We start from the raw sequence: 25,473 nt of genomic DNA on the forward strand, positions 1-25,473 counted from the left end.
ACCCCCCACCCGAGCATGCCCTATCACATCCAGCCGCACGCGAGCCCCACCAGGCGCGCGACAGCCACGCCTGAAACACGAGCGAAGAAACCACGCGGGCGCCAACCCAGGGCCACGGCCCCCACCCAGCGAGCCCGGGGAGGGAGGGCGTTTGGGGGGGGTTCAGCACAGCCCATCCATCCTCCCGCAGCCCAGCAAAGAAGCCATCGCACCCCCAACCCCCCACCCCGGGGGCTCACCCATCAAACGGCCTTCAGGGATGGCAAAAGGGTATGCACCACCAACCCCAGCCGTACAACTCTCACCAAGCACGGGAAGTTTGGTGCAGATATGTTTTATGTCTGCCAAGTTATGACTGTTTCACTTTCCTGTTGGACCCATCTGCTTCAATAAAACCTATTTTTCATCAGGCACCTGAACACATGTCCTAAGGCTTCCCTGAAACAGGTTTGAGGTCAGTTGATTTTTTTCCCTTCCAGGAGGAGCCAGTCTCGTCAAAAAGGCCGTTTCCGGTTCTCAGCAGGGGGAGCCAGGCCGAATAGGTAATATTTCAATGCAGTCCTGTTTAGGTTGGGATACCTCACATATATGCCAAATATGAAATAGACTGAGCTTTGTATGAGGGAGTTATTATTCATTTTCTGAATTTGGTGTTTTGCCGAAAAAATGGCCAACTTTGGCACCCGGCACAGGTCAGGCCCGTGAATTAAAACGTCATTTTGATAACTTATTTCATATGTCTCATGAACAGTCTCGCCAATATTGAGGAGGATCTAACTAATTCCCAAGGCGCCAAGGTCTCAAATGTGCACCCTATAAATCGATCAAATTTCACATCAATCCAAAATATCCGATTTCCTGTTAGGTTTGGAATATGGATGCAAGAAACGTTTTGGAGCAGTTTTGCACAACATATCGACTGCCCGAATTTCATTTGCCTGGCACGGCCAGACTGTTCTCCCTGTGTTTTTCAAACACTGAGAGTATAGTCTGGGACCCAGCCCATTAACGGCCTCTCGAGCAAGTACAAAATCAATCGACAAATCAGATTCGTTTATTTGCATGACGTGTTCTTAACGAGCAACGTCACTCTTCCGCGTCGGAAGTCGTCTCCACAACAACACAGATGGCGAACGGGAGAGCCGAGAATATGTTCCAATCCACGGTAAAATCTGTTTTAAATTACCAAAAACACATCGACACAAGTCATTGACAACAGTCTGTCTCGCGCTAGCCATGTTGAATAAACTCCGCTCTCCTCGTATGTTTACTTCCGCGCGCAAGTCCCTCGTCCCGCCCGTCGCTGATTGGTCCACTCCGCTGTCTGTTTGCTGTGGCTTGCTCCGCCATGGAAATTTTATCCGCTTAATGGTGGCCAGACTCAATAGCTGGAACAGCAGTGAGTCTGGAGTACCAGGCTAGAATTTCATTGCTCTACGTTGAAAAAACCTAATAGGAGAAGCCTTTTTGAAAAATTCAAGGGGGCGCCACTGAGCCATTTTGTTATGTTTTTTAGCAATGTTGCAAAATTATCGAAATTTACACGAAGCCACATGTATGTGCAAATTTTGGTGAGTTTTCAGGCATGTGAATGCTTCAAATTCTGCTGCCACTAGTTGGCGCTACAGACTTGATGCAAATGACCACTACAGGACTCTTAAGGGTTAGACTCTGACCAAGCACGAGATGTTTGGCGCAGATATCTTGTATATCTGCCAAGTTATGACTGCTCAAAATTTGAGGTGAGACAAAACGGCTACAATCATTTTCACTTTCCTGTTTGGAACCTTCCGCTTCAAAAAAACCTCAATATTTTTCATCTGGCACCTGAACACATGCCTTAAGGCTTCCCTGATGTAGGTTTGAGGTCAAGTGATTTTTTACCCTTTGAGGAGAAGCCTTTCGAGTAAAAAAAAAAAAAAAAGGCGTTTCCTGTTCCCAACAGGGGGCGCCAGGCCTAATGGGAAATATTTCAATGCAGTCGTATTCAGGCTGAGATACCTCACATACATGCCAGATATGAAAACGATTTAACGTTGTATCAAGGAGTTATTTGTCATTTACTGAATTTGTCGTTTTGCCCAAAGAAAAATGGCTGACTTTGGAACCCCGCCCAGGTCAGACCCATGAATGAAAATGCACCGTTTTGAAAACTTAAGCTCTCATGTGTCTCCTGAACAGTCTCACCAATTTTGAAGACGATCCAACTAACTCCCTTGGCGACAAGGTCTCAAGTACGCACCTTGTAAATCGATAATAATTTCACATTCGATCCAAAATACCCGATTTCCTGTTGGGTTTGGAATATGGGTGCATGAGACTTTTTGGAGCAGTTTTGCACAAGGTATCGACTCCCCAAATTTCATTGCTGTATTTTGAAAAAAACTAAATGGAGAGGCCTGTTTTAAAAATTCAAGGGGGCGCCACTGAGCCGTTTTGTTACATTTTTTTGTAACGTTGCAAGATTATCGAAATTTACGCAAAGCCGCATGTATATGCAAATTTTGGTGAGTTTTCGTGTGTGTTCAGGCCTCCAAATTGACCATTTTCATTAGCCATGAAAAAAAATCCTTTATATTACAATACGGCCTCGCGCCAGTTGGTGCTCGTGCCCTAATTAGCCATACTTTTCAGACTAACCCGACTAAAATTATGATCAAATGTGAGTAAATTGAGCAGTGTCCAGACGTGTTTCCCAGTAGGGTCATGCTGCCTTCAAGAGCACCTCAAAAACTCGGAAGTCCTCACGTCTCTTCTCTGGCGTAACAAGTCCCCCAAAGCAAAGTATTTTCAAACAACTTGCCAGTGTCGATTGATCCCCTACTTATAAATGTTTGATGTACAACTCATAGCACAGGCGCAACAGTTAAATGGTTTATTAGTCATGAATATTCCTACAGTGTTATGCGACACTTGAATGCAACATAACAGGTCGAATGCCAACTACATAACATAAACGCAGAGGACAAACTATCACATACTTTCTGTCATAATAAAACGTGAAGGTCGTCGACAACTAATTTTGTTGAAATGGTAATTTCACCTCAAATACCTGTCGTGGTGACTATTTGGCACCCGGAAATGAAAACTGCTCTCGAGCTATCTGAGCTAACTATGCTAGCAGGAGCTAATTTGCATTCCTAAGGCTAAAACGCAAATTAACCTATCACTTTTGGACCCAGTGGATTTATTTAGAAGTTCCGAAAGTTGTAGATAGGAATGCTGTACGTATTTCTTTTTGTTTACTTGGCGAGGAAACGTTGTTAGTTATCTTCGAACTAGTTAACTATCTGACTAAGTTAGGATGAGTTTGTGGTTACAATGTTTTTGTGCATGTATTCATCAACTAAATTGAATTCTCTTTTCAGATTTCTGAGCTGTCCAATCCGTCCGTGTGTATGAGGGACCCCAATAGGGTACAGGAGATCCTGGGGTCCATGCAGAAGGCGGGTTCAAACACATTACAGGTCAGACAGCAGCACAGGACATAACATTAGGTACACCCGTCCATCAAATTTTATATCACCGAATACAATTTTGACTTTAAGCTTTCTAAAATATTGCCAACTCAAAAAGTAAATCCATAAAAATACCAAAACCATTGTATTGTATAGTTAATATTGCAGTCACTACAGTTGACATCTATTCAAAAGTTATTAGCTCAAGTCATTCACTGCCAGCCAAGGTCACAGAGTATAAAAAATGGAAATCGATATTGAAAACACCCATTGACGGCAATTGAAATATTTTCAACGCTTCTAGCCCTTCCAAGTTAAAATGAATTGGACGTGTATTGCCGTCAATGGCAGTCAAAGAATTAAGAATATGTGCGATCATGAGATATTTATAAAGCAAAACTAACAAAATAGAATATATGCAGGCCACACTTTTTCAATTAATACTGTATCTTTTCCCCTAATTTATTATGATTTGTAATTGCTTTTTAAATTTGTTTTTAAGTTAGTTATACATTAAAAAAAAAACTATTTGAGTAATTCATTTTCCCCAATTTTTCCCCCCAAAATGGACCCCACAACGGCATTATCATGATAATATCATGTAAAAACGTAATAATTACCATAATAATTACATCTAAAATCTAATAACATGTAAAAACATGATACTGTAATGTAAAAATGTGTTAACTGTCATGTAAAAACGTGATAATTATCATGTAAAAATGTGACTTTCATGTGAAAAAATAGGTTACACTATCCTATAAAAATGTTATAACATGTAAAAAGGTGATAATTATCATGTAAAAATGTGACAACTGTCATTTAAAAAGGTGATAGTTAAAAAAAATCATGCAGAAACGTGATAATAATGATATCAAAATGTGATACTATCATGGAAAAATGTGTTTCAATTGGGGGTGTTAAAAAATCGAATCTTAGATATATCGCAGTATTACTTCTCGCAATTCCCGTATCGACTAAAAATCCGTCCGTATCGACCCTTACACATGTTTTTGGTGAACTTAAACAATTCAGTGGCTGCACTTCTACTCCCATCCACTAGTTGACAGCGCATAGCAGCACTGCCTGCAGTCTGCTGAAGTAACTAAAACATGAGACTCATCCGAGTACAGATTGTTTTTGTCGCCCTCTGGTGGTTGGCTTCCATTACTGAAGTGTTTACACACCTATAGCAGCCCAATGTCAGTCAATGTAAACAGTATCATTAGCTGCAGTTGGCTGTGTGCTGCGGACAGCACACCTCAGCAATGGCAGACGGGGTACTTACCGTCGTTTTGCTTGGATAAGTCATCTGAAATTTGGGTTCATTCTGGCTTTTACTGCAAAAACACAGGCATGGAGTATTTAGAATCCAGCATTTAAGCAGGTTTGGACTAAAGCAGGTTTGTAACAAGAAAAGACAAAATGTAATATTAATGAAAGCCATTTGTTGTTCAAACATAAAACAAAAACAGTTTTACTTGAGTGCTGGATGAGGTTTGAGGAATAAATCGATATATACTGTATGTACCTTTATGTTCATTTTGATTAGTTTTTTCGAAAGTGGAAAAAGTAAATACAAATATCACAATAATCGTCTTCAAGTGTCGTAGTATTGGGATTAATCAGGATGGAATTGTGACCTGTGAATCGTGTTACGAATCGTATCGCCAGATATGAGGCAATATACACGCCTAGTTACTATCATGTAAAAACATAATTGTGTAAAAACTGGATAATATGTAAAAACTTGATACTATCATGTAAAAACATGATACTGGACATTATTTTGGGGTGGCAGCAATACTCTTCTGTATCAATCAACTTATTTAGGGAAAAAACATACATATATATATCTTATATATTTATTGCCCATCACAAAATACGTCGTGCATGCAACACTAATACTACAATTGGATGTCAACTGAGGGCCGCAAAATATCGCCCCTTGGGCCGCAGGTTTGAAACGGCTTTCCTATATGGATGTAATAAAAATAAAGATTTTTTTAAAAACTCATAATCAAAGAGAACAAGCATGGTCAAAATAGTGCAGCAGCTATCGATAATTTTAGTCGTCGATTAATCGATGAACTAGTTAGTTCGAATAGTCGAGTAATCGGATAAGGAACATGAAAAATTAAAATACCTGAGCTGAGCCTCAAACGGTATAAAAAAATAAATATATAAGGCTCTATGTACAACAAAAGAACAATAGCTAACTTACAAAGCAAAAGTCCGCTAGCTTAAATGCTATAAAATGCTAACTTTTTTTTTTTTTTAACAATGCTCTTCACAAATGGTTCAGACACATATTCCCACAAAAAATGACTAAATATACCAATAATGTAAATAACATATGCACTAGAAAAAACATTAGCTCAAACAAAAACTTGGCTTATGTTGGTCTTAACATGGAGCAGCTGGATTCAGCCATGTGAAATGAGGCAGACTAGAGGGCAGTGTAGCCACCCAAATAAATAACACTAAATGCAAACCCTTTCAAAATAAACCATTACAACGCCACTTTAATTAAACGAATACTCGAAGCAGCAAAATTGAATTTGAATCTTTTTTTCTAATCGAATACTTGAGTTAATCGATTAATCGTTGCAGCACTAATCAAAAGTATTACTTGTCTTTGCCAAGGCATCTTGTTTTTGACTATCGTTTCTCATTAGGATTGATGTTGTGAGTGTACCTAATATTGTGGGCCTTGGTGTTCCGTAGGGGACGAAACATGTTAACTCGGTTTTCCAATAGGTTATCTCTGACTTTGACATGACACTGACAAGATTCGCCTTCAACGGTAAAAGATGCCCCACCTGTCACAGTGAGTATGTGTTCCAAATATGTGCTATTAAGAGAATCTGGATATCTGCATAATGTCTATTATCCATTTTTCTGCAGATATTCTCGACACCAGTAGTCTTATCTCAGAAGAATGTAAAGTAAAGGTGGGTAAAAGTTAAGAGTTTTTGGGTGCAATTTTTACAGTATACTTAACTGCCACCATTGGACTACTTCTTTTCATCAGGAAGTGGCATGAAAATGTCCACAAAGGCTGGCTGTGAATGCTCTGGTTTCAGTGCAATTGTCGGTTCTAGAATTGGATGTCAGGTGTCGTCAATTGCAGCCAGTGAGATAACGTAGGCACTATTCTAATAGAAGATGGTAGCAACCTGTTGGTTCCGTTTAATTTTTTAAATTTTTTTATAAACAGCAATACTTTTTAAAAACAAATAACAATACTTGTTGGGAGCATATCGATAACCTTTTGGGCTACAAAATATCGTGATATATCACCTTTTCGATATATTGTCACACCCCTACTAAGCGCTGTTGCTCTGTCCTCAGTTAAAGGACCTGCTGAACACATACTACCCTATTGAGATCGACTCGTCACGCTCCATCGACGAGAAGTTGCCGCTCATGGTGGAGTGGTGAGTTGCTCGTTTGTCTACAAAATTTCCTGTCACGGGCATAACGTGCTCAAAACTTGTGTTGCATTTGTGATTAAAAGGTGGACCAAAGCACATGAGCTGCTGGTGCAGCAACACATCAAGAAGGATCTGCTGGCTGCTGTGGTGCGAGAGTCTGAAGCCAAGCTAAGGTCACACTTACGTGATTTTTGTTGTTGTTTTTGTTGTTGCTGTGTTTGATTATAAAACGGTGTGTGGCTGACGAAAAAATTGGCCATATTGAAAAATATCTCCAATTACTATATGGGCCATTTTATATGTTGATTTTGGGCATGAATTGAATAATTATGAGTAGAGTTGTCCGATAATGACTTTTTAACCGATAACCCAATGATCTGGACACTGGCAAGGCCACTCCAGGACCTTGAAATGCTTCTTACAAAGCCACTCCTTTGTTGCCCTGGCTGTGTGTTTGGGATCATTGTCATGCTGAAAGTCCTAGCCACGTCTCATCTTCGATTCCCTTGCTGATGGAAGGAGATTTTCACTCAAAATCTCTCGATACATGGCCCCATTCATTCTTTCCTTTACACAGATCAGTCGTCCTGGTCCCTTTGCAGAAAAACAGCCCCAAAGCATGATGTTTCCACCCCCATGCTTCACAGTGGGTATGGTGTTCTTCGGCTGCAATTCAGTATTCTTTCTCCTCCAAACATGAGAACCTGTGTTTCTGCCAGAAAGTTCTATAATGTTTTCATCTGACCATAATACATTCTCCCAGTCCTCTTCTGGATCATCCAAATGCTCTCTAGCGAACCTCAGACGGGGCTGGATGTGTACTGGCTTCAGCAGGGGGACACGTCTGGCAGTGCAGGATTTGAGTCCCTGGCGGCGCATTGTGTTACTGATAGTAGCCTTTGTTACTGTGGTCCCAGCTCTCTGTAGGTCATTCACTAGGTCCCTCCGTGTGGTTCTGGGATTTTTGCTCCCCGTTCTAGTTATCATTTTGACGCCATAGGGTGAGATCTTGCATGGAGCCCCAGATCGAGGGAGATTATCAGTGGTCTTGTATGTCTTCCATTTTCTAATAATTGCTCCCACAGTTGATTTCTTTACACCAAGTGTTTTATTGCAGATTCAGTCTTCCCAGCCTGGTGCAGGTCTACAATTTTGTCTCTGGTGTCTTTCGACAGCTCTTTGGTCTTGGCCATTATGGAGTTTGGAGTATGACTGACTGAGGTTGTGGACAGGTGTCTTTTATACCGGTAATGAGTTAAAACAGGTGCCATTAATACAGGTAACGAGTGGAGCATCGTTAGACCTTGTTAGAAGACCTCTTTGACAGCCAGAAATCTTGCTTTTTTGTAGGTGACCAAATACTTATTTTCCACTCTAATTTGGAAATAAATTCTTTAAAAATCAAACAATGTGATTTTCAGTTTTTTTTTTCCGCATTCTGTCTCTCATGGTTGAGGTTTACCCAAGTTGACAATTACAGGCCTCTCTCTTCTTTTCAAGTAGAACTTGCACAATTGGTGGTTGACTAAATACTTATTTGCCCCACTGTATCTTTTGATATGACATGGCACTACAAGAAAGTATTCTACATTGCAGGGAAGGCTACCAGCTGTTCTTTTCGCACCTGCACCAACACAGTATCCCACTGCTCATCTTCTCAGCCGGCATCGGCGACATCCTGGAAGAGGTCATCCGCCAAGCCGGGGTCTTTCACTCCAACGTTAAGGTTTTGTCCAACTACATGGACTTTGATCAGGCCGTGAGTATGTCGTCCCACTTTCAAACTGGCATGTTCTTCTGTGTGACTTCCCATATGCCCCCAGGGGGTGCTGAGGGCCTTCAAGGGGGAGCTGATCCACATCTACAACAAACGGGAGGGCGCCCTGCTCAACACGGGGCACTTCCAGGAACTACGGGCCCGACCCAACGTGCTTCTGCTGGGGGACTCTCTGGGCGACCTGACTATGGCGGACGGAGTGCACGACATGGAGAACATTCTCAAGATCGGCTTCCTTAACGATAAAGTGAGAACGAAAAACATCTTACTGCGATTTTTGTCAAAAATCATACTAACTGTGACGTTTAGGTGGAAGAGAGGAAGCAGTCGTACTTGGACTCTTACGACATAGTGCTGGTGAAAGACGAGAGTCTCGACGTGGCCAACGCCGTGCTGCTGTACCTCACTGGAAACAAGTAATTCAATTCTGCGACACACTCTTTAAGTGACTGTTTTTACTGAAGTCATACTGTCAGCACTCTACTTCCTGTTTGATACATACTACAGTTAATAGGCGCTAATATGGTGCTACTGAAAATGCCAGTCACATTTTTGTGTTAGCTGCTGCTTTTCAAAGACGTATTTTCTGTTTGTTAAAATTACACACACACACACACACGGATCGCTGGGTGTTATTTCTCACCTCTGAAGAGAGGACACATCTTTATTAAAAATACATTTCTGTCGTAAAATACTGTGGGCATTTCATTTAGTACAAAGAGATGTAACAACTGGAAGTGAATAGTATTTTCTAATGCAGAGGTGCTTTGAGATACAAGTGGAATCTGTTCTACAACCAAACTTGAAACTCAAAACACTGGGATTCAAATCAATGAAAGGCTTTTAAGCCATATCCGCCGATACAGAAACACTAACAAAACTTTTTTTTTTTTTAAAGTACATCTTTGATGACATTTTGACCTTGAAACTATTGCGCACACCTAATGAACTACCCCACATTCTCTCACATTTGACGAATGAGGTGATTTTTCCAGACAAATGGCAGCTTAGCAGCTTGAAACAAACATTAGAACTGGTACGCCTCCGAAATTTTCCACCTGAAATGCGTTAATGTGTTAGTGTGTCCATCACTTCAACTGGTGTCCCAACTTTAACCACATGGCAGCAGTATAAGTAGAACACATGTGACTCTTGTTAACTCGGCAAGGTGCAATAACATGTCGTTTTTGCAGAGGATAAAGAATATATGCCTAAATACTGTTGTGTACATGTCTGTTTATGTACAAATACTTGTTCAAAGTTTAACAATGACAACATTGATGCTACATAGCATGTCATTCTCTTTTGTTTTCTTGGAATTTGACAGTGAGTAAACTTCAAATGCAATTTTCATAAAACAGCTTGAAGCCTTTTTTTTCTTTTATCAGTTCATGTGACAAACTGCTGAGGTACAGCGTTTCTATTTCAAAGTTATAGTGTTGGATGCACCACGGAGAATCCATCTACCATAATTTTGGGACTATAAGACACTACTTTTTTCCCTAATTTGGAATCCTGCAGTTTATAGTCCAGTGCGGCTTATTTGTTGATTTATTTGGGTTAATAGGTGACGCTTTATTTGACAGTGGTGTCATAAGACCGTCATAATTATGAAATGACACTATAATGGGTGTTATTGAATGCTTATGACAATGTCATGAAGTGTCATACGGCAAATTATGTCATTAACTCCATTTATGTCCAGCTCAGATCTTTTACATCCGTTCAAAAGTGAGATAATTTGCCGGATGACACTAAATGACATTGGGTATAAGCATTCATTAATGCTCATGACAATGTCATGTAGAGGCGTGCGAAATTTCCGATTCTTAGATTATTCGCGATTCGGCCGTGGAAGATTCGAGAACGATTCACAATATCCAAATTCCGATTATTTAATTATACCAGGTAAAGCGGAAGTAAAACACAGCGCGGTCTTTGGAACGCAATGAGGAACGGACCGAGAGTAAATATCATGTTCAACTCATGCCGCTAGATAAAAAAACAATCATACCTGACTGTGGCTGACAGCCGCTACAAACAATGCCCAGTTGCTAGTTGCTACAAACATACGGCTACAGTAGATATCATATATATGTAGAACTAGATGCAAAATGACAGAGGACGTTGGTGTTAGAACATGTATTATTGAACAGAGATGCGAAATGACACTTTCTGGCGTAAGTAATCTTAAAGCAGTAGACCTCTCTAGAAGGCTCTGTTGTAAGCGAACCTAATTAACTTTTTATCTAAAATACTCCTGAATCGGCAGAATCTTGTTTTGAATCTATCTTTAAATGATGAAATAGTGTTAAAACTTTGACAAAAGTAGACAGAAGGGAAATTATGGAATATCGGGAGCAATTTTAACAACTGTAACAGTTGATGCACAACATTAAATTAATTGAATGTAGTTTAAAGCTGCTGATACAGATTGGGGACTGGAGTTTTTTATTTACTGTTATTTTTGTATATTTGTTTACTGCTATATGTTAATTTGATACTGAAATAGTAGTTTGGTTTAGCCTGAGAGGATTTTTGAACAATTTTGGAACTAATGTACAAAACATTTATTTAAAAAAAAAAAAAAAAAAAAAGGAGGGGGGGTGCATCAATAATCGTTTTATAATCGAATCGGAGCCTCTGAATCGTAATCGTAATCGAATCGTTAGGTGCCCAAAGATTCCCAGCTCTCGTGTCATGACATAATTATGATTGTCTTATGACAAGTCTTAGATCGCCATTGTCAAATAAGGTGTTACCAAATACCAAAACTACTAAGTGTGTAACGGTACATATAATAGTTTTGAACCATTTCGGTTCATGGTGCTCGGTTCGGAACAGACGCGTACCGAACAAGTTTCTGACGTAATATAACCCTTACTTTTCGAGGGAGGCTGTGAGTCGATCGGGTTACAGTTTCTTTGTGTGGATTATATTTACTCAGTCTCTCTACTATAATGAGGACCAACACGGTAGGACAGTAGGCTATAACCCAAAAAACGTCCACGGTGCGACAACGTGGCTGCCCCGAGAACGCAGTGAAACGCGGGCGTTAGTCAATCAGCCAATGCACACCAGTCACAGTGCGGCCGCGTGTTAGATGCGTCCCAGAACAACGCGACGCACACGAAAAGAATGGCAGAGTTTATTATTTGACGCGAGACGCGGCCCTCATGCGTCAATACTACTACCGGTTGCTAGGATCGGGCCGGCAGTCACTCGTGTAAAAATACGGTGGATCCGGTCGATTTTCAAACTAATATGCAATCGTAACCTACTTTTTGAGTCCATCAGATCTCTTGAGTGGTAGATCGGGGCACAGTTGACTTGTCTTTGTTGATTTACTGCTGTCTTCTCTGCTATAATAATAACCAACATGGCCCCGTGTTCTATACAAAACTCTCCTACCACAACAAAACAAGTAGGAACTAATATTCACATAGGAACTAAAGTTATACAACATAAAAGATACAATATAAATGAATACTACATCACATTTGTAAAATATAAACACATAATAAAATAAATAATAGCCCATTTAAATAAAATAAATTGAAATGAGCTGAAACACCTGTAATTAAATAATAAGAATAATACACACATCCTGCTTACACAATTAAATTTATTAATTTCTGTGTGGCGCTTTAACTTGAGAAAATCCACCAATAAAGCTTTTGAAAACCGTTCATAAGGGAAAAAAAAGTTTCATTGAGGCATTTCATTTGTAAAATACATGTTAAAATCTTTGTCATTGGGATTGCTTTTCTGTTTAGCACAGGACTTCTTTTTTCTTCTTTCTTTCAGAAAGAAAGCTGACCAATACGCGGGGTCTGAAAGGCAAATCATTGTTGGATTATCTTTAAATACCCGCTACTTTTTGAACAGAATTCTAGCTTTGTATAGGCTAATGTTCCTATTGTTGAAAGCACAAAAGTGTGTAATAAAAAACTAGCACATTTATATTTTGCATTTTGTTTTCTTACTGTACCGAAAATGAACCGAACCGTGACCTCAAAACCGAGGTACGTACCGAACCGAGATTTTTGTGTACCGTTACACCCCTAATAACTACCAGTTAATTAAACAACTGGAACAGTAACCAAATAAATAATTAGCACAGAACATGAATTTTGATTGTTATTTACATCTGTAGCGCTGCAATGCATGGCAGCAGAGGTTGACTGTCTCCCCCAAGGGAGCATTGATGGCCAAATGAAGCCTCTTGAAGCAATGAAGCTTTGCAGTTAGTTGTTTCAATGGTAGTTCATTTGGTCTTACGACAGCCTTATGATGCCGCTGTGAAAGTGTTACTGGTTTATATCTTTTGGTGTAAATATCCCATAGTACAGTGAGAACAGCTGCAGCTTATAGTCCAGTGCGGCTTATCTATGTACAAATGTTGTTTTGTGTCAAATTTAGTGAGGGGGGCGGCTTATAGTCAGGTGCGCCTTATAGTCTGAAAATTACGGGAGGTGCATCATGCTAATGTCTTTCTAATATAGTTTGGACCGGAAGTGGTGGCAAGAATGCGCTCCGAGAACATTTTTATCCACGTTTCATGACTATTCACTAAACTATACATGTGATAGAGTGCTCACCAACATAGTAGAATTTTAAAGCTAATGTGTCCAGTGAGTGAACCCGTTTCAGTATAGTGGCTTTTTCAACATCACAGTTTGCAGAGTGCCCGGCTGGCCGGGTAGGCTTGTCCTCCGATTACAACTCGTCCCGATGCTCCGTTTGCGGTGTCACCTCCGCTGCGACGATCTTTCCATCCTTGTCCAGGTCCTGACTGTTGAACATGTCCCGGATGATGTCGTCGGGCGGAATGCCAGGTCTCAGGCGCCCCTTGCCTAGCTGCACCTGCTGCGTGATGAAGTCGGTAAACTACCGAGAAAAAGAAGAGTTTGGTACAGAAGATTAGGATGTGATGAAAGCTATTTACATAAAAAGATAGTTTAGGGGATAAAATTGGATGTTAGGCTAAGATTAAAAGCACATATCCTTCAACTCCAATGACGTCTATATTCGTCATTTACAGAGACAGACAAGTCAGTCAATTCCAAAGATAGGCATATCGGTTTTGCGTTAGGTCCATTTTGTAAAAGTTACCGACCAACGGAGCAAATTATCCCCGACGCCATTTCTCCAGAATTAGCATTTAATACTACAGGTAGTCCCCGGTTTACGAGCAGGTTCTGTTCCTAGGCTGGCGATGTAACAGGGATTTCCGCATAAGTGGAATTAACCCTTAAATACCTCAAAACACCCTCTAAATAATAATTAAAAAAAAAAAAAAAACATGTACCAGACATAATTGTACTGTCCTCGCCGAGACGTTGGAGGTAAGTCCTAGCTAGACAGTGAGCTTAGCTCCAAAATGACGATGCCAGACATCTGAATGGTTTGCCGACTTTATTCAGCTGCACGTGACATCAACACTTACAGAATGAAAATTAATTCAGTCTCATCTTCAATAACAGCAATTCAAATCTGTGTTTACAAGTAGCTGCTGATATAGCAATAACAAAGTACTAGCGCTGTCAAATTTATCACGTTAACGGGCAGTAATTAATTTTTTAAATTAATCATGTTAAAATATTTGACGCAATTAACGCATCCACTGAATGACCCGCTCACGCATTACCTCAAACACATTAATTACAATGACATCGTTTGTGCACTTAAGAGTGAAGAGAATGCCACCGGCCGCTTGGGGGCAGCGCCGTTCCATACTAATGTTATTCCTTTTGATAGTGGGAGAATTAGTTGTTGTGAGACGTTTATGCTGTTTTTCTTTTAGTGGCAATTATGTGTCTCTTGTTGCATTTTGGGTAAGATATGTACAGAGATATATATGTTATAAAGGCAAGAGGACACAGGCGTTCATTGGACCGCGCCGTTTATTGGCATAAACTTCGGCAACTCCTTCACAACCAACATAAGTATCATTTAGTGAAAGCACAACAAAAATAATATTCCTATCAAAAAAAATAATAATAATGTTCACAAAAACAAAGTAGTAATGAGGCCCAATTCACACACAGTTAAACAACAATGCAAAGTAAACTGGCATTCCCAATCAAAATAGCTATGCAAAATACACATAAAACTTACTCAGACTTTGGTCACTCTATTCTTATTATTGTTATTTTTATTCTTATTATATTAACTCTACTTTTGATTGGAAATTTTACACATTTTATTAAAACGAAAACATGAAGAGGGGTTTTAATATAAAATTACTAGGGGTGAATAACGATTAAAATTTTTAATTGAGTTAATTACAGCTTAAAAATTAATCGTAATTAATCGCAATTCAAACAGTCTATAAAATATGCCATATTTTTCTGTAAATTATTGTTGGAATGGAAAGATAAGACACAAGATGGATATATACATTCAACATACTGTACATAAGTACTGTATTTGTTTATTATAACAATAAATCAACAAGATGGCATTACCATTATTAACATTCTGTTAAAGCGATCCATGGATAGAAAGACTTGTAGTTCTTAAAAGATAAATGTTAGTACAAGTTATAGAATTTTTATATTAAAACCCCTCTTAATGTTTTCGTTTTAATAAAATTTGTAAAATTTTCAATCAAAAAATAAACTATTAGCCCGCCATTGTTGATGTCAATAATTACTTACACAATGCTCATGGGTGCTAAAGCCTATAAAATCAGTCGCACCCAAGCGCTAGCAGAGGGCGATAAAACTCCGAAAAACACAACAAATACACATTTCACTTTGCTGTCATTTTAATCTGAGCGGGGCATTTGTGCGTTAATTGCGTCAAATATTTTAACGTGATTAATTTAAAAAATTAATTACCGCCCGTTAACGCTATAATTTTGACAGCCCTAAAAATTACTATAACTTGTAACTATAAAATTGATCTTTTAAGAACTACAAGTCTTTCTATCTGTGGATCCCTTTAACGGAAAGAATGTTAATAATGCCATTTGTGGATTTATTTCTATATTAAATACAGTATTTAATATGTACAGTATGGTGTATGTATATATCCGTCGTGTGTCTTATCTTTCCATTCCAACAATAATTTACAGAAAAATATGGCATATTTTAGAGATGGTTTGAATTGCTATTAATTACGATTAATTAATTTCTAAGCTGTGATTAACTCGATTTAAAATTTTAATCGTTTGACAGCCCTATAAGAAAAGATTAGCTTGTATCAGTTAGCGCCCGCACATCATCAAAAACAATCACATCAACTCGCCCCAAGTATTCAACCATAATAAAAAAACACACAATAAACAGTACAAAAGGGGGTAAAAGCAGCCGTTGCCTCTGAATGCTTCACAAGCAACAAATGTGCGCGCAGACTGCCACCTCTTCACTTGGCTGCTTCCTCATGTCTGCCGTGTGAAGGGTGGGCGGTTGTGTAAATGCTCTTGCTTGCGGAAATAGACCAGCTCTACGCTTCCAGCGCCAAAATAAAAGCAAGCATCGCAAAACAAAAGTCAAAATTTTAAAAAAAAATTTTTTTTTAAAGATGAGACTCAGGTGTCGTAAACTCAAAATCACTTAGGTCGGGTAGGTCGTAACCTAGGGACTACCTGTACTAGTATAAAAATGAACTACTTGATATTTGAACTGGGTTACCTCATTTAGGGGAACCTGGCTGTCGCCGTCCAGGTCCATGGCGGGGAAGAGTGGCTCTGGTGGGTCCCCCGTCCACACAAACATGAAACCCTTGGGCACACCTTTTTGGAGCTCCAAAAGCTCCAACTGGAAAAAGAGCACCGCGCTGCCAGGAACCACGCCAGCTGCCAAACATGCGACGCGCCGTTAGAAGCGGCGCAACAACCAGAACTAACAAACTTAACTGATTGGCTGCTGTTGACAGCCGATCCATTTGAACCGGCACAGACAACCGGTGAGCTTGCGATCGAATCAACTAAAATATACACAGACGTCGACGACCAGTCTTATTACCTCCATTTTCCCCGTGAGCCCAGTGCGGTGGGACCACCACCTCCCGGGCCTCGCCCACGCACATGCCCATCAAGCCTTGCTCCAGACCCGGGATGACCTCGTTGGCTCCCAGCGTGGTGACGGACGGGGAGTCGTACTGGTCCCTACGCAAAGACGCGCACACAAAATGAAGCCGTTTTTCTGTTTGAAAAGCAAATGAAGAAAGTTCACTGAGTGTGTGCGGAAACCTTGGTGCCATGCGGGCATTACGTGCTGTTGCCCCGGAAACAGAAAGAGTAGCAGAGCGAGTCCATGCAGGGAGCGAAGAGCGGGCGCTCACGAGGAGTACAGGAGCGTGCCGTCCATCAGCGAGCAGTTGTAGCGGTAGCGGAGCCAGTCGTCCTCTTGGCTGACGGGCCCGCAGCCCTCCGCCCGGCGGACAACTTTTACATCCACCGGGTCGTCGGGATGGTGGAAGTCCAGCACGTGGATGTGGAACACTAGCACAGCCGATCCGGGGATCAGATCGCCTGAAACGAAGGTGAAGCCTTCTAAAACGGAAAAGATTTGGATTTTTTTGGGTGTGCAGCGGCACTTACGGACACCTTCTCCTCCGTATGCCAGGTGAGGCGGGACCACCACCTTCCTCTTCTCACCCATGCACAGACCCTGCAGGGCTCGATCTACGCCAGCGATGACGTAACCTTGACCTATGTAGGTGTTGTACGTACTGTTCCTCCGGTAGCTAACAAGTGCACAAAAGCCCTGTCAGACATGCGCTGAAGTCTGCTAACGTGACAGCATTTGAGCAGTTTACACTACAGAATGCAGACTGGCGCCTCAATTTACTCCTGATCCTGCTTCACCAAATAGTATTTTTTTTTTACAAGCAGTAATTAGCCAGATGACAAACTGGACAGCAAAGTCTGGCAGCATATTGATTTTAAGGATGAGGAACAGACTTTTCGATGGGAAGACACTTCAGAGCCGGGTAGAGTAGCCAAAAATTTTACTCATGTAAGAGTAGCGTTACCTGAAACTAGTTTTACTTAAGTAAAAGTAGTCATCCCAAAAATTTACTCAGGTACACGTAAAATGTATTCATTGAAAAGAACACAGTGATCCTCAGTCTGTTACAGATTTTTTTTTTTTCAATTGAAAAATAAATAAATGGAGTGTTTTTATATCCTGATCCGATCACGTAGTCTTGCCCTCGCGCCTGCCGCTTTTCTTGGTAAGGCAGTGCATTTGAGTTGCTTAATTAAGTTAACGATGATTGACAGACTTTAAGGTTTGATCTTGGGAGAGATGCTTGTAAGCCGAAACTTCAAAGCGCCGCATGCACCAATCAGTGTTTAACTTGTTTACCAGTTACTGTGGCAACTCATTGTGTGTAAGTGAGCAGCTTCAGCGGATATAAGTGGACTCACTCCACTAAGCATTTGATAAAGAACTGCATTTTTCCCAAAGAGCATGAGTACCCTCTAGTGGAGAAAAAAACATTTCATACCATGAAATTAAAATGAATATATCTCCAGTTTTCCGTTGTATATCTGGGCCAAATACAAACTAGGCGAGAGGTTGAACTCCGTGCTTTCGAGTAATATTGACTCTTGTGTCAAATTGTTTTCATTTTTACAGCGCTTTAAAGACGCCACGCCGGTGTGAACCTCAGACTGCAAGCTTGTTTGTGGTCATGTGACTGCATTGTTACGTCCGATTGGTGTAATGGCGTCATGTGATTATTATTGCGACGCCTTATTGGTGAAACTAGTAGAGCCACTGTCAGCATCTCTGGCAGGAATCAAGTCAAATTTAAAATTTAGAATAAAGAGGAAAAATGTAAAAACTATTCGAAAAAAATGATTCTCTATTACACGGTGTTGATATAAAGCAACAAACAGTCACTCAACCAGTTTTGTTTTTTGCAGTCCTTTTAAATTTCGTCTTAGTTTTTTGGACTATAATACTTATTAGTCTTCATTATATTTTAGTCATCTCAAAATGTGTTAGTCTTCAACTAGTTTTTGCTGACAAAAACTCAAGACTAAATTCATGTAGTTTTAGTTTACGTTTACTAAAAATGTTTTTGTCTATAAAATTTTAAATAAATTTCCAACTAATTCGAATGAATATTGACAGACGAGCTCATATTGTCGCGTCTACAAGGACATAATACACACTCAGCAGGAAAACACAACATTATTTTCAATTAATTATTAAATAAAAGGTGAATGCTATGCTAATGCTACAGGTTACATTCAGTGTGTGATGATCTCTCAGCACAAAGCCTTAAAGGTTAAAGCAACATTGCATATGCTCTCTTGCCAAGATAAGAAACCATGTTACCATGTGCGTTTCAAAACAACCAAGCCTGGAAAGGAGACTGGTGAGTTGGGGTGGGCGCAGCATGTCACGAGTGACACAAGACACTGCTACAATGCAGGCCAACTACACATAAAATGTCACACATTGTCAACATGTGACGGAAACTGGCGCATTTTTGTCTCGTCAGACGAAAACTGGCATTCGGCTTATGTTTTAGTCTTCCAAAACACGTTTTTAGCTCGTTATCTTCTTGTCACCGTCATGAAAAAAAGATCGTTGACGAAATATTTTCGTTGTCGTAATCGCTGACGAAAACAATGCACTGAACTTGTGGTGTATTGTTGGAGCATTAAAATAGGCTACTACTCTTTGTAGCAAGTTACTAGCAACCGTGGTTTTATCCAGCATTACAACTTTACAACGCATCAGAACAATTTTTCAACTTGGGAACTCAGACTTAGATCTCCCGACATACATGAACGCAGCATATCTCCCGAAGGTGTTTCGCGGAAGTTTCAACTCGTATGCCTACCACAGCCAAAGTTACAGTGCCTTGCAAAAGTATTCGGCCCCCTTGAATCTTGCAACCTTTCGCCACATTTCAGGCTTCAAACATAAAGATATGAAATTTAATTTTTTTGTCAAGAATCAACAACAAGTGGGACACAATCGTGAAGTGGAACAACATTTATTGGATAATTTAAACTTTTTTAACAAATAAAAAACTGAAAAGTGGGGCGTGCAATATTATTCGGCCCCTTTACTTTCAGTGCAGCAAACTCACTCCAGAAGTTCAGTGAGGATCTCTGAATGATCCATTGTTGTCCTAAATGACCGATGATGATAAATAGAATCCACCTGTGTGTAATCAAGTCTCCGTGTAAATGCACCTGCTCTGTGATAGTCTCAGGGTTCTGTTTAAAGTGCAGAGAGCATTATGAAAACCAAGGAACACACCAGGCAGGTCCGAGATACTGTTGTGGAGAAGTTTAAAGTCGGATTTGGATACAAAAAGATTTCCCAAGCTTTAAACATCTCAAGGAGCACTGTGCAAGCCATCATATTGACATGGAAGGAGCATCAAACCACTGCAAATCTACCAAGACCCGGTCGTCCTTCCAAACCTTCTTCTCAAACAAGGAGAAAACTGATCAGAGATGCAGCCAAGAGGCCCATGATCTCTCTGGATGAACTGCAGAGATCTACAGCTGAGGTGGGAGAGTCTGTCCATAGGACAACAATCAGTCGTACACTGCACAAATCTGGCCTTTATGGAAGAGTGGCAAGAAGAAAGCCATTTCTCAAAGATATCCATAAAAAGTCTCGTTTAAAGTTTGCCACAAGCCACCTGGGAGACACACCAAACATGTGGAAGAAGGTGCTCTGGTCAGATGAAACCAAAATTGAACTTTTTGGCCACAATGCAAAACGATATGTTTGGCGTAAAAGCAACACAGCTCATCACCCTGAACACACCATCCCCACTGTCAAACATGGTGGTGGCAGCATCATGGTTTGGGCCTGCTTTTCTTCAGCAGGGACAGGGAAGATGGTTAAAATTGACGGGAAGATGGATGCAGCCGAATACAGGAACATTCTGGAAGAAAACCTGTTGGTATCTGCACAAGACCTGAGCCTGGGACGGAGATTTATCTTCCAACAGGACAATGATCCAAAACATAAAGCCAAATCTACAATGGAATGGTTCAAAAATAAACGTATCCAGGTGTTAGAATGGCCAAGTCAAAGTCCAGACCTGAATCCAATCGAGAATCTGTGGAAAGAGCTGAAGACTGCTGTTCACAAACACTCTCCATCCAACCTCACTGAGCTCGAGCTGTTTTGCAAGGAAGAATGGGCAAGAATGTCAGTCTCTCGATGTGCAAAACTGATAGAAACATACCCCAAGCGACTTGCAGCTGTAATTGGAGCAAAAGGTGGCGCTACAAAGTATTAACGCAAGGGGGCCGAATAATATTGCACGCCCCACTTTTCAGTTTTTTATTTGTTAAAAAAGTTTAAATTATCCAATAAATTTTGTTCCACTTCACGATTGTGTCCCACTTGTTGTTGATTCTTGACAAAAAATTAAAATGTTATATCTTTATGTTTGAAGCCTGAAATGTGGCGAAAGGTTGAAAGGTTCAAGGGGGCCGAATACTTTTGCAAGGCACTGTATGTGCATACATTACTGAATTCAGGAGCCATGTGCAGATTGTCTATATGGAGTGAATAGTTAAAATTTCCATATTAAATGGGCGCATTCCGTAGATTATGCTATGCACACTTAAAACTCCAATGTATTTTTTTTTTACTGGTGAAATTTATATTGGGGCACTTGCCCCAGTGAAATATGTGGCGACATCTATGCTAGGGATTGAAGACCAGTTTGGTTTTTTGGGATTGGAAGAGCGTTCACCTGGAGTCAAAGGCGGTGCCGTCCTGGAAGGTCCCGTTGTAGTGGTAGCGCATGAAGTCCTCTGCGACGCTGCGGCGCTCGCAGCCTTCCGGAACCTCCAGGACTTCCGACACGAGGTCATCTTTTGGGTTGAACACATCCACCATCAGAACCTCAAACACCAGCGTAGCCTGAGGGGGCACTGCCTTTCCTGTTGGGGGACGCATACTCTAATTCCAGCTTTGATGCAATCTTAACTCATTGATGACGGTACCGCCGTCAATGGCATTCAATGAGTTTAGAATGTGTTGCATACCGTGTCCTTTCTCTCCATAGGCCAAAAACGGCGGAATAATGACAACTCGTCTTTCTGCGACGCACATTCCCAGCAGGCCTTGCTCCATGCCCTCGATCAGGTCACCTTTGCCCAAGTACGTGTCGTACGTCGCGTTCTTAGTGTGGCTGAAGCACGTTGTGTTTAGAATTTAAAAAAAAAAAAAAAAAAAATGGAACAGAGGCACACGCTCACACTAACCTGGAGAGAAAGGTCTCCCCGGAGAGCAAGGTGCCGTTGTAGTGGTAGCGCACGAAATCGGAGGCGGCGGCAGCGCGGGCACATCGTTTGGGTTTGCTGAGCGTACGGATTTCAATTTTGTCCTGAGAGTTCCAAATGTCCAGCAGCAGAAGGTCGTACACCAAGATAGCGTCCGGCGGGATCACGCCACCTGCAAAGCACATTTGAAAATAATAACAGCTTCCCGGTTATTTCTTTGCTACTGCACTGGCTTTACCTGTTCCCACGCTCCCGTAGGCCAGGTGCGGCGGGACGATGACGCGACGGCGCTCGTTGACGCAGGCGCCCAATAGGCCGCGGTCCATTCCGTGGATCAGACGACCCACTCCCACCTGACTGACATACGCCTTACGTCGGACGTGACTGCGTAAAAGTACAAAAGAAAAGTAAGCAGGACAACATGAATTAAGTCATACATTTGCGAGAAAAAGTTGCAAGGATAAAGTTATACGTTGTAATATTAGTAGAGAAAAATGTAGTTATATACTTACGAGAAAAAACTTGTCATGTTATGTAACATTACAAGATTGATTGATTTGTTTTTTTTAATCTCCAGCAGTTATAAAAGAAATACAACAACAAGCGAAGAAAAACAATAATAATAATACTAATAATGATCATGACAACAACAATAACAGATTAAAGTCATATTATTATGAGAATAAACCCATAGCAAAAATTTGCTACTCATCTGTTGCTTAATCTCGTCTCGTGAGATGAATTTGATCATCTCGTATTTATCTCATTTTGGCTCATTTGTTGTACCCTTAGGAGCAAGTGATGAGTCAAAATGAGTTAAGACATCATTGAGATGAGAAATTCTCTTAATTGAAAATGGAGTTATACTTGTAAAGCACCTTTCAGGCACTCAAAGCGCTTTCAAACTATATCCTCATCTACCTGCTGCAGCAATGTGGGGTTCAGTGTCTTGCTCAAGGGTACTTAGATGAATTCATCAGGACAGAGAGTTGAACTCACAACCTCTGGGTTGGGGAACGACTTCCCTACCACTGTGCTCGATGTGACGCGGCACATCAATGGAAATCAACTTTGGAAAGAGCGTGTAGCAGTGGTGGTTTTTTAGTTCATGTAATAATTTATATATTTCTTTGATATTTAAAAAAAAAAAAATCCAAATGGCAGACATGTTGCCTGTGAGCCAGTTGTTTTAGCGAGACATCGTCAGCCAGCATGTTGCCTGTTTTGATTACGTCATTAAACAAGAGGACTAAGCTTCTTCACACTATTTTGTGGTACACATTCTTCTTCGAAACCGAAAAACTAATGCATTTGTAGCGGCCGATAGTTTTCTCTAATTTTTACATTGAACAAGATGAACCAAATGAATCAGATGTTATTTAATAATTTGACCAATTATAACATTTTCTTGGATTTCGGCATGATATGAATTAAGATGTGATTGGACATGTCAGAGCAGACACTACTCTTTGTTATGATGAAAGAATCTTGAAAACCCAAAATGAGCAATTGCAGACTGGAAGGTTATCAAATTGAGAATTATTTGTGACTGACACAATATAGGGTTGCTTGGCGAGATCAGTAAAAGAGGCAACTGAGGCAAGTTTAAGAAATAAAATACTTTGCTCATCCATGTCTTTTACTGAGACATTACTGAGATCGTGACTCCAAGTAAGGAGATAAAATTGAGACTCATTTGAGATCGACACAAGTACTCATAGTTGTCTCATGGTGAGATCTTGAAAGGAGACAACTGTGAGACACAAGTGAAGTTGAACGTTTTGCACCACTTTAGGAACGTTGCTACTTCAATTTGAAGTCACTCAGGCGCGCATGCGCAGCTCACACCTTGACGACGACTCACGCACCAATCAAAAATGAAGTAAATAACAATAAAATAGAAAGTTCACCTCGAGTCAAAGAGTTTGCCGTTGGACTGGAAAGTTCCGTTGAAGTGGTACCGGACAAAGTCCTCCGTTTGGACTTCGCGGGGGCATCGTTTGGGCATGTGGTAGCGCTCCACCACGACGTCCAGCATCTGAGGCGCCTCGCTGCCGCTACATTGCACGGCCACCTCATGAAGGAAAAGCAGCAGAGCAAGACGAAACATCCCGGGTTTAGGGACGACTGAAAGGGAAGCCCAAGACCGCTCTGTCTGCCGATCCTGAATCCAAACAGCAGCAGTACATCTTTAAAAGACAAACGTTTTTGAAAAAGAAGATCCGCTCATCACTTTCAAAACAAAAGACGAAAAGGGAACCTTTTGACAGCGTTCAGCTATGTGAACGCCAAAAAGACGAATTATATCGGCTGATTTACTTAAAAACAACCAGATACATACATTTGAGGACTTTACATGGACCATCACCAGGATGTTTCTTCTCCATTGCGGCAGTCTAGCATATATTTTGAAGGATACGTACTGTGTTCCGTCCTAAATAATGAAAACTTGACTCATTCTCGTCGTGGCTGCTGGAAAGGGAAGGAGGAGTGGTACCTAATGGAATTGTGCAAACGTGTAACTTTTAAGTACCACAAAAATGATAGGAAAACGATATGATATGATGGTTTTGATGACGTCAGGGTCCCAAAAATAACATTTCTTTTTCGCCACATCTACATGAATCTACATGAAGCTGCCAATTATGTCCCGTTGAGGGTTTGTTGGTTCACGTCAAATATGTGCAAAAAAAAAAAAAAAAAAGATTTTGCAGTGTGCGCGCTTTAAATTTTTTTTTTTTTTTTTTTTTTTAGATATGACAAAGTTTGTAAAAAGTTTAGCCAAAGCGTGTCTTAACTTGCCTTAGTTGGAATGTTGCACGAACCATACAAAACGCATTAATACATTGTTGTTACTTCTTAGAGTAGTTTTACCACACAATACTTTTTACTTTTACTTGAGTAGATTTGGGACAAGAAACAATACTCTTACTCCACTACTTTGGACTACACTAAAGTCGTTACATTTTGAATCTTTATTCCGTATTTTGGCTTTATTTTAGCCAGAGATGCTGACTGTGGCTGTCTCAGTTTCATCAATGAGACATTGCAATAATACCCACATGACTCCATTATACCAATCAGAGGTAACAATGTTTTTTCTCCACTTGATTCTCATGCTCTCATGCTCATACTCTGTTTCAATTGTTCTGGTCTCAATTCGATGATTTTTGTCTCATCTTTTTGGCCTAATATGGTCAGGTAATAGGTTATAGTACAGTATAATAAAACTGTTCATATAGATAAAATGCTGAGAAAACATTATTTTAAAACAAATATGACATTGTAAGCAATTACTCACAATGTTACTTATTACTTTAGTATTATTTTCAATGAATGCTTTTTACTTGTACTCAAGGGCATAGCTTTGCATAGGGACGGTAGGAACATAACACTACCAACTTTTCAGGATGCTCAAATTATCTCCACCAACTTTTAAGCAACCTTATTTGCATTATATAATGACTTCAGTTATATACGTAATTTAGATTGTCTTCCTATATGTTGTAAGGATAGAATTGATCCTACCATTATTAAGTGAATTACAGTACTTTCATTATGTTCAAAATT

At 40.4% G+C, this 25,473-nt stretch overlaps 2 protein-coding genes across 5 annotated transcripts in view; one reads left to right on the forward strand and one right to left on the reverse strand.

Moving 5' to 3' along the window:
• Window positions 1–2,899: 2,899 nt before the first annotated feature.
• Window positions 2,900–25,473, forward strand: part of LOC130904495 (7-methylguanosine phosphate-specific 5'-nucleotidase-like) — a 28,529-nt gene continuing 5,955 nt past the window's right edge. The window contains exons 1-11 of one of the 3 annotated variants that reach the window (XM_057817280.1): window positions 2,900–3,033; window positions 3,369–3,467; window positions 6,219–6,288; window positions 6,366–6,412; window positions 6,813–6,898; window positions 6,979–7,068; window positions 8,492–8,654; window positions 8,719–8,919; window positions 8,982–9,088; window positions 16,322–16,586; window positions 16,669–17,011. In XM_057817280.1, coding sequence (XP_057673263.1) covers window positions 3,031–3,033; window positions 3,369–3,467; window positions 6,219–6,288; window positions 6,366–6,412; window positions 6,813–6,898; window positions 6,979–7,068; window positions 8,492–8,654; window positions 8,719–8,919; window positions 8,982–9,088; window positions 16,322–16,502 — 1,047 coding nt within the window. In that variant the 5' untranslated portion in view covers window positions 2,900–3,030 and the 3' untranslated portion in view covers window positions 16,503–16,586; window positions 16,669–17,011. Of the gene's footprint in view, window positions 3,034–3,368; window positions 3,468–6,218; window positions 6,289–6,365; window positions 6,413–6,812; window positions 6,899–6,978; window positions 7,069–8,491; window positions 8,655–8,718; window positions 8,920–8,981; window positions 9,089–12,479; window positions 14,872–16,321; window positions 16,587–16,668; window positions 17,012–25,473 lie in introns of those variants that run through there. The other 2 variants (XM_057817281.1, XM_057817282.1) reach the window with 2 other exon arrangements.
• Window positions 16,665–24,094, reverse strand: LOC130904494 (peptidyl-prolyl cis-trans isomerase FKBP10-like). Of its 2 annotated transcripts, XR_009060856.1 has the most exons (8): window positions 23,814–24,094; window positions 22,142–22,287; window positions 21,886–22,075; window positions 21,667–21,812; window positions 21,372–21,561; window positions 17,224–17,369; window positions 16,873–17,154; window positions 16,665–16,788 (listed from the first exon to the last, which is right to left on the reverse strand). XR_009060856.1 is itself a non-coding variant. In XM_057817279.1 (7 exons), exons 1-7 carry the CDS (start codon window positions 24,011–24,013, stop codon window positions 16,961–16,963), a joined length of 1,212 nt encoding a protein of 403 aa, XP_057673262.1. In that variant the 5' UTR covers window positions 24,014–24,094; the 3' UTR covers window positions 16,823–16,960. The 2 variants fall into 2 exon arrangements, 1 of the variants encoding a protein (XP_057673262.1); XM_057817279.1 differs by lacking the exon at window positions 16,665–16,788 and having other exon boundaries at window positions 16,823–17,154.

The sequence above is a fragment of the Corythoichthys intestinalis genome, chromosome 16 (genome assembly GCF_030265065.1).
Source record: "Corythoichthys intestinalis isolate RoL2023-P3 chromosome 16, ASM3026506v1, whole genome shotgun sequence".
Classification (NCBI taxonomy): Eukaryota; Metazoa; Chordata; class Actinopteri; order Syngnathiformes; family Syngnathidae; genus Corythoichthys; species Corythoichthys intestinalis.

What these genes read in the sequence shown, in the direction of transcription:
- LOC130904494 (XM_057817279.1), bottom strand. Translation starts at nt 24,013, where the DNA reads ATGTTTCGTCTTGCTCTGCTGCTTTTCCTTCATGAGGTGGCCGTGCAA. An exon ending in GGGGAGACCTTTCTCTCCAG is followed by an intron (nt 21,813 to 21,885) that starts GTTAGTGTGAGC and finishes AACGTGCTTCAG; the next exon opens with CCACACTAAGAACGCGACGT. An exon ending in CTATGGAGAGAAAGGACACG is followed by an intron (nt 21,562 to 21,666) that starts GTATGCAACACA and finishes GTCCCCCAACAG; the next exon opens with GAAAGGCAGTGCCCCCTCAG.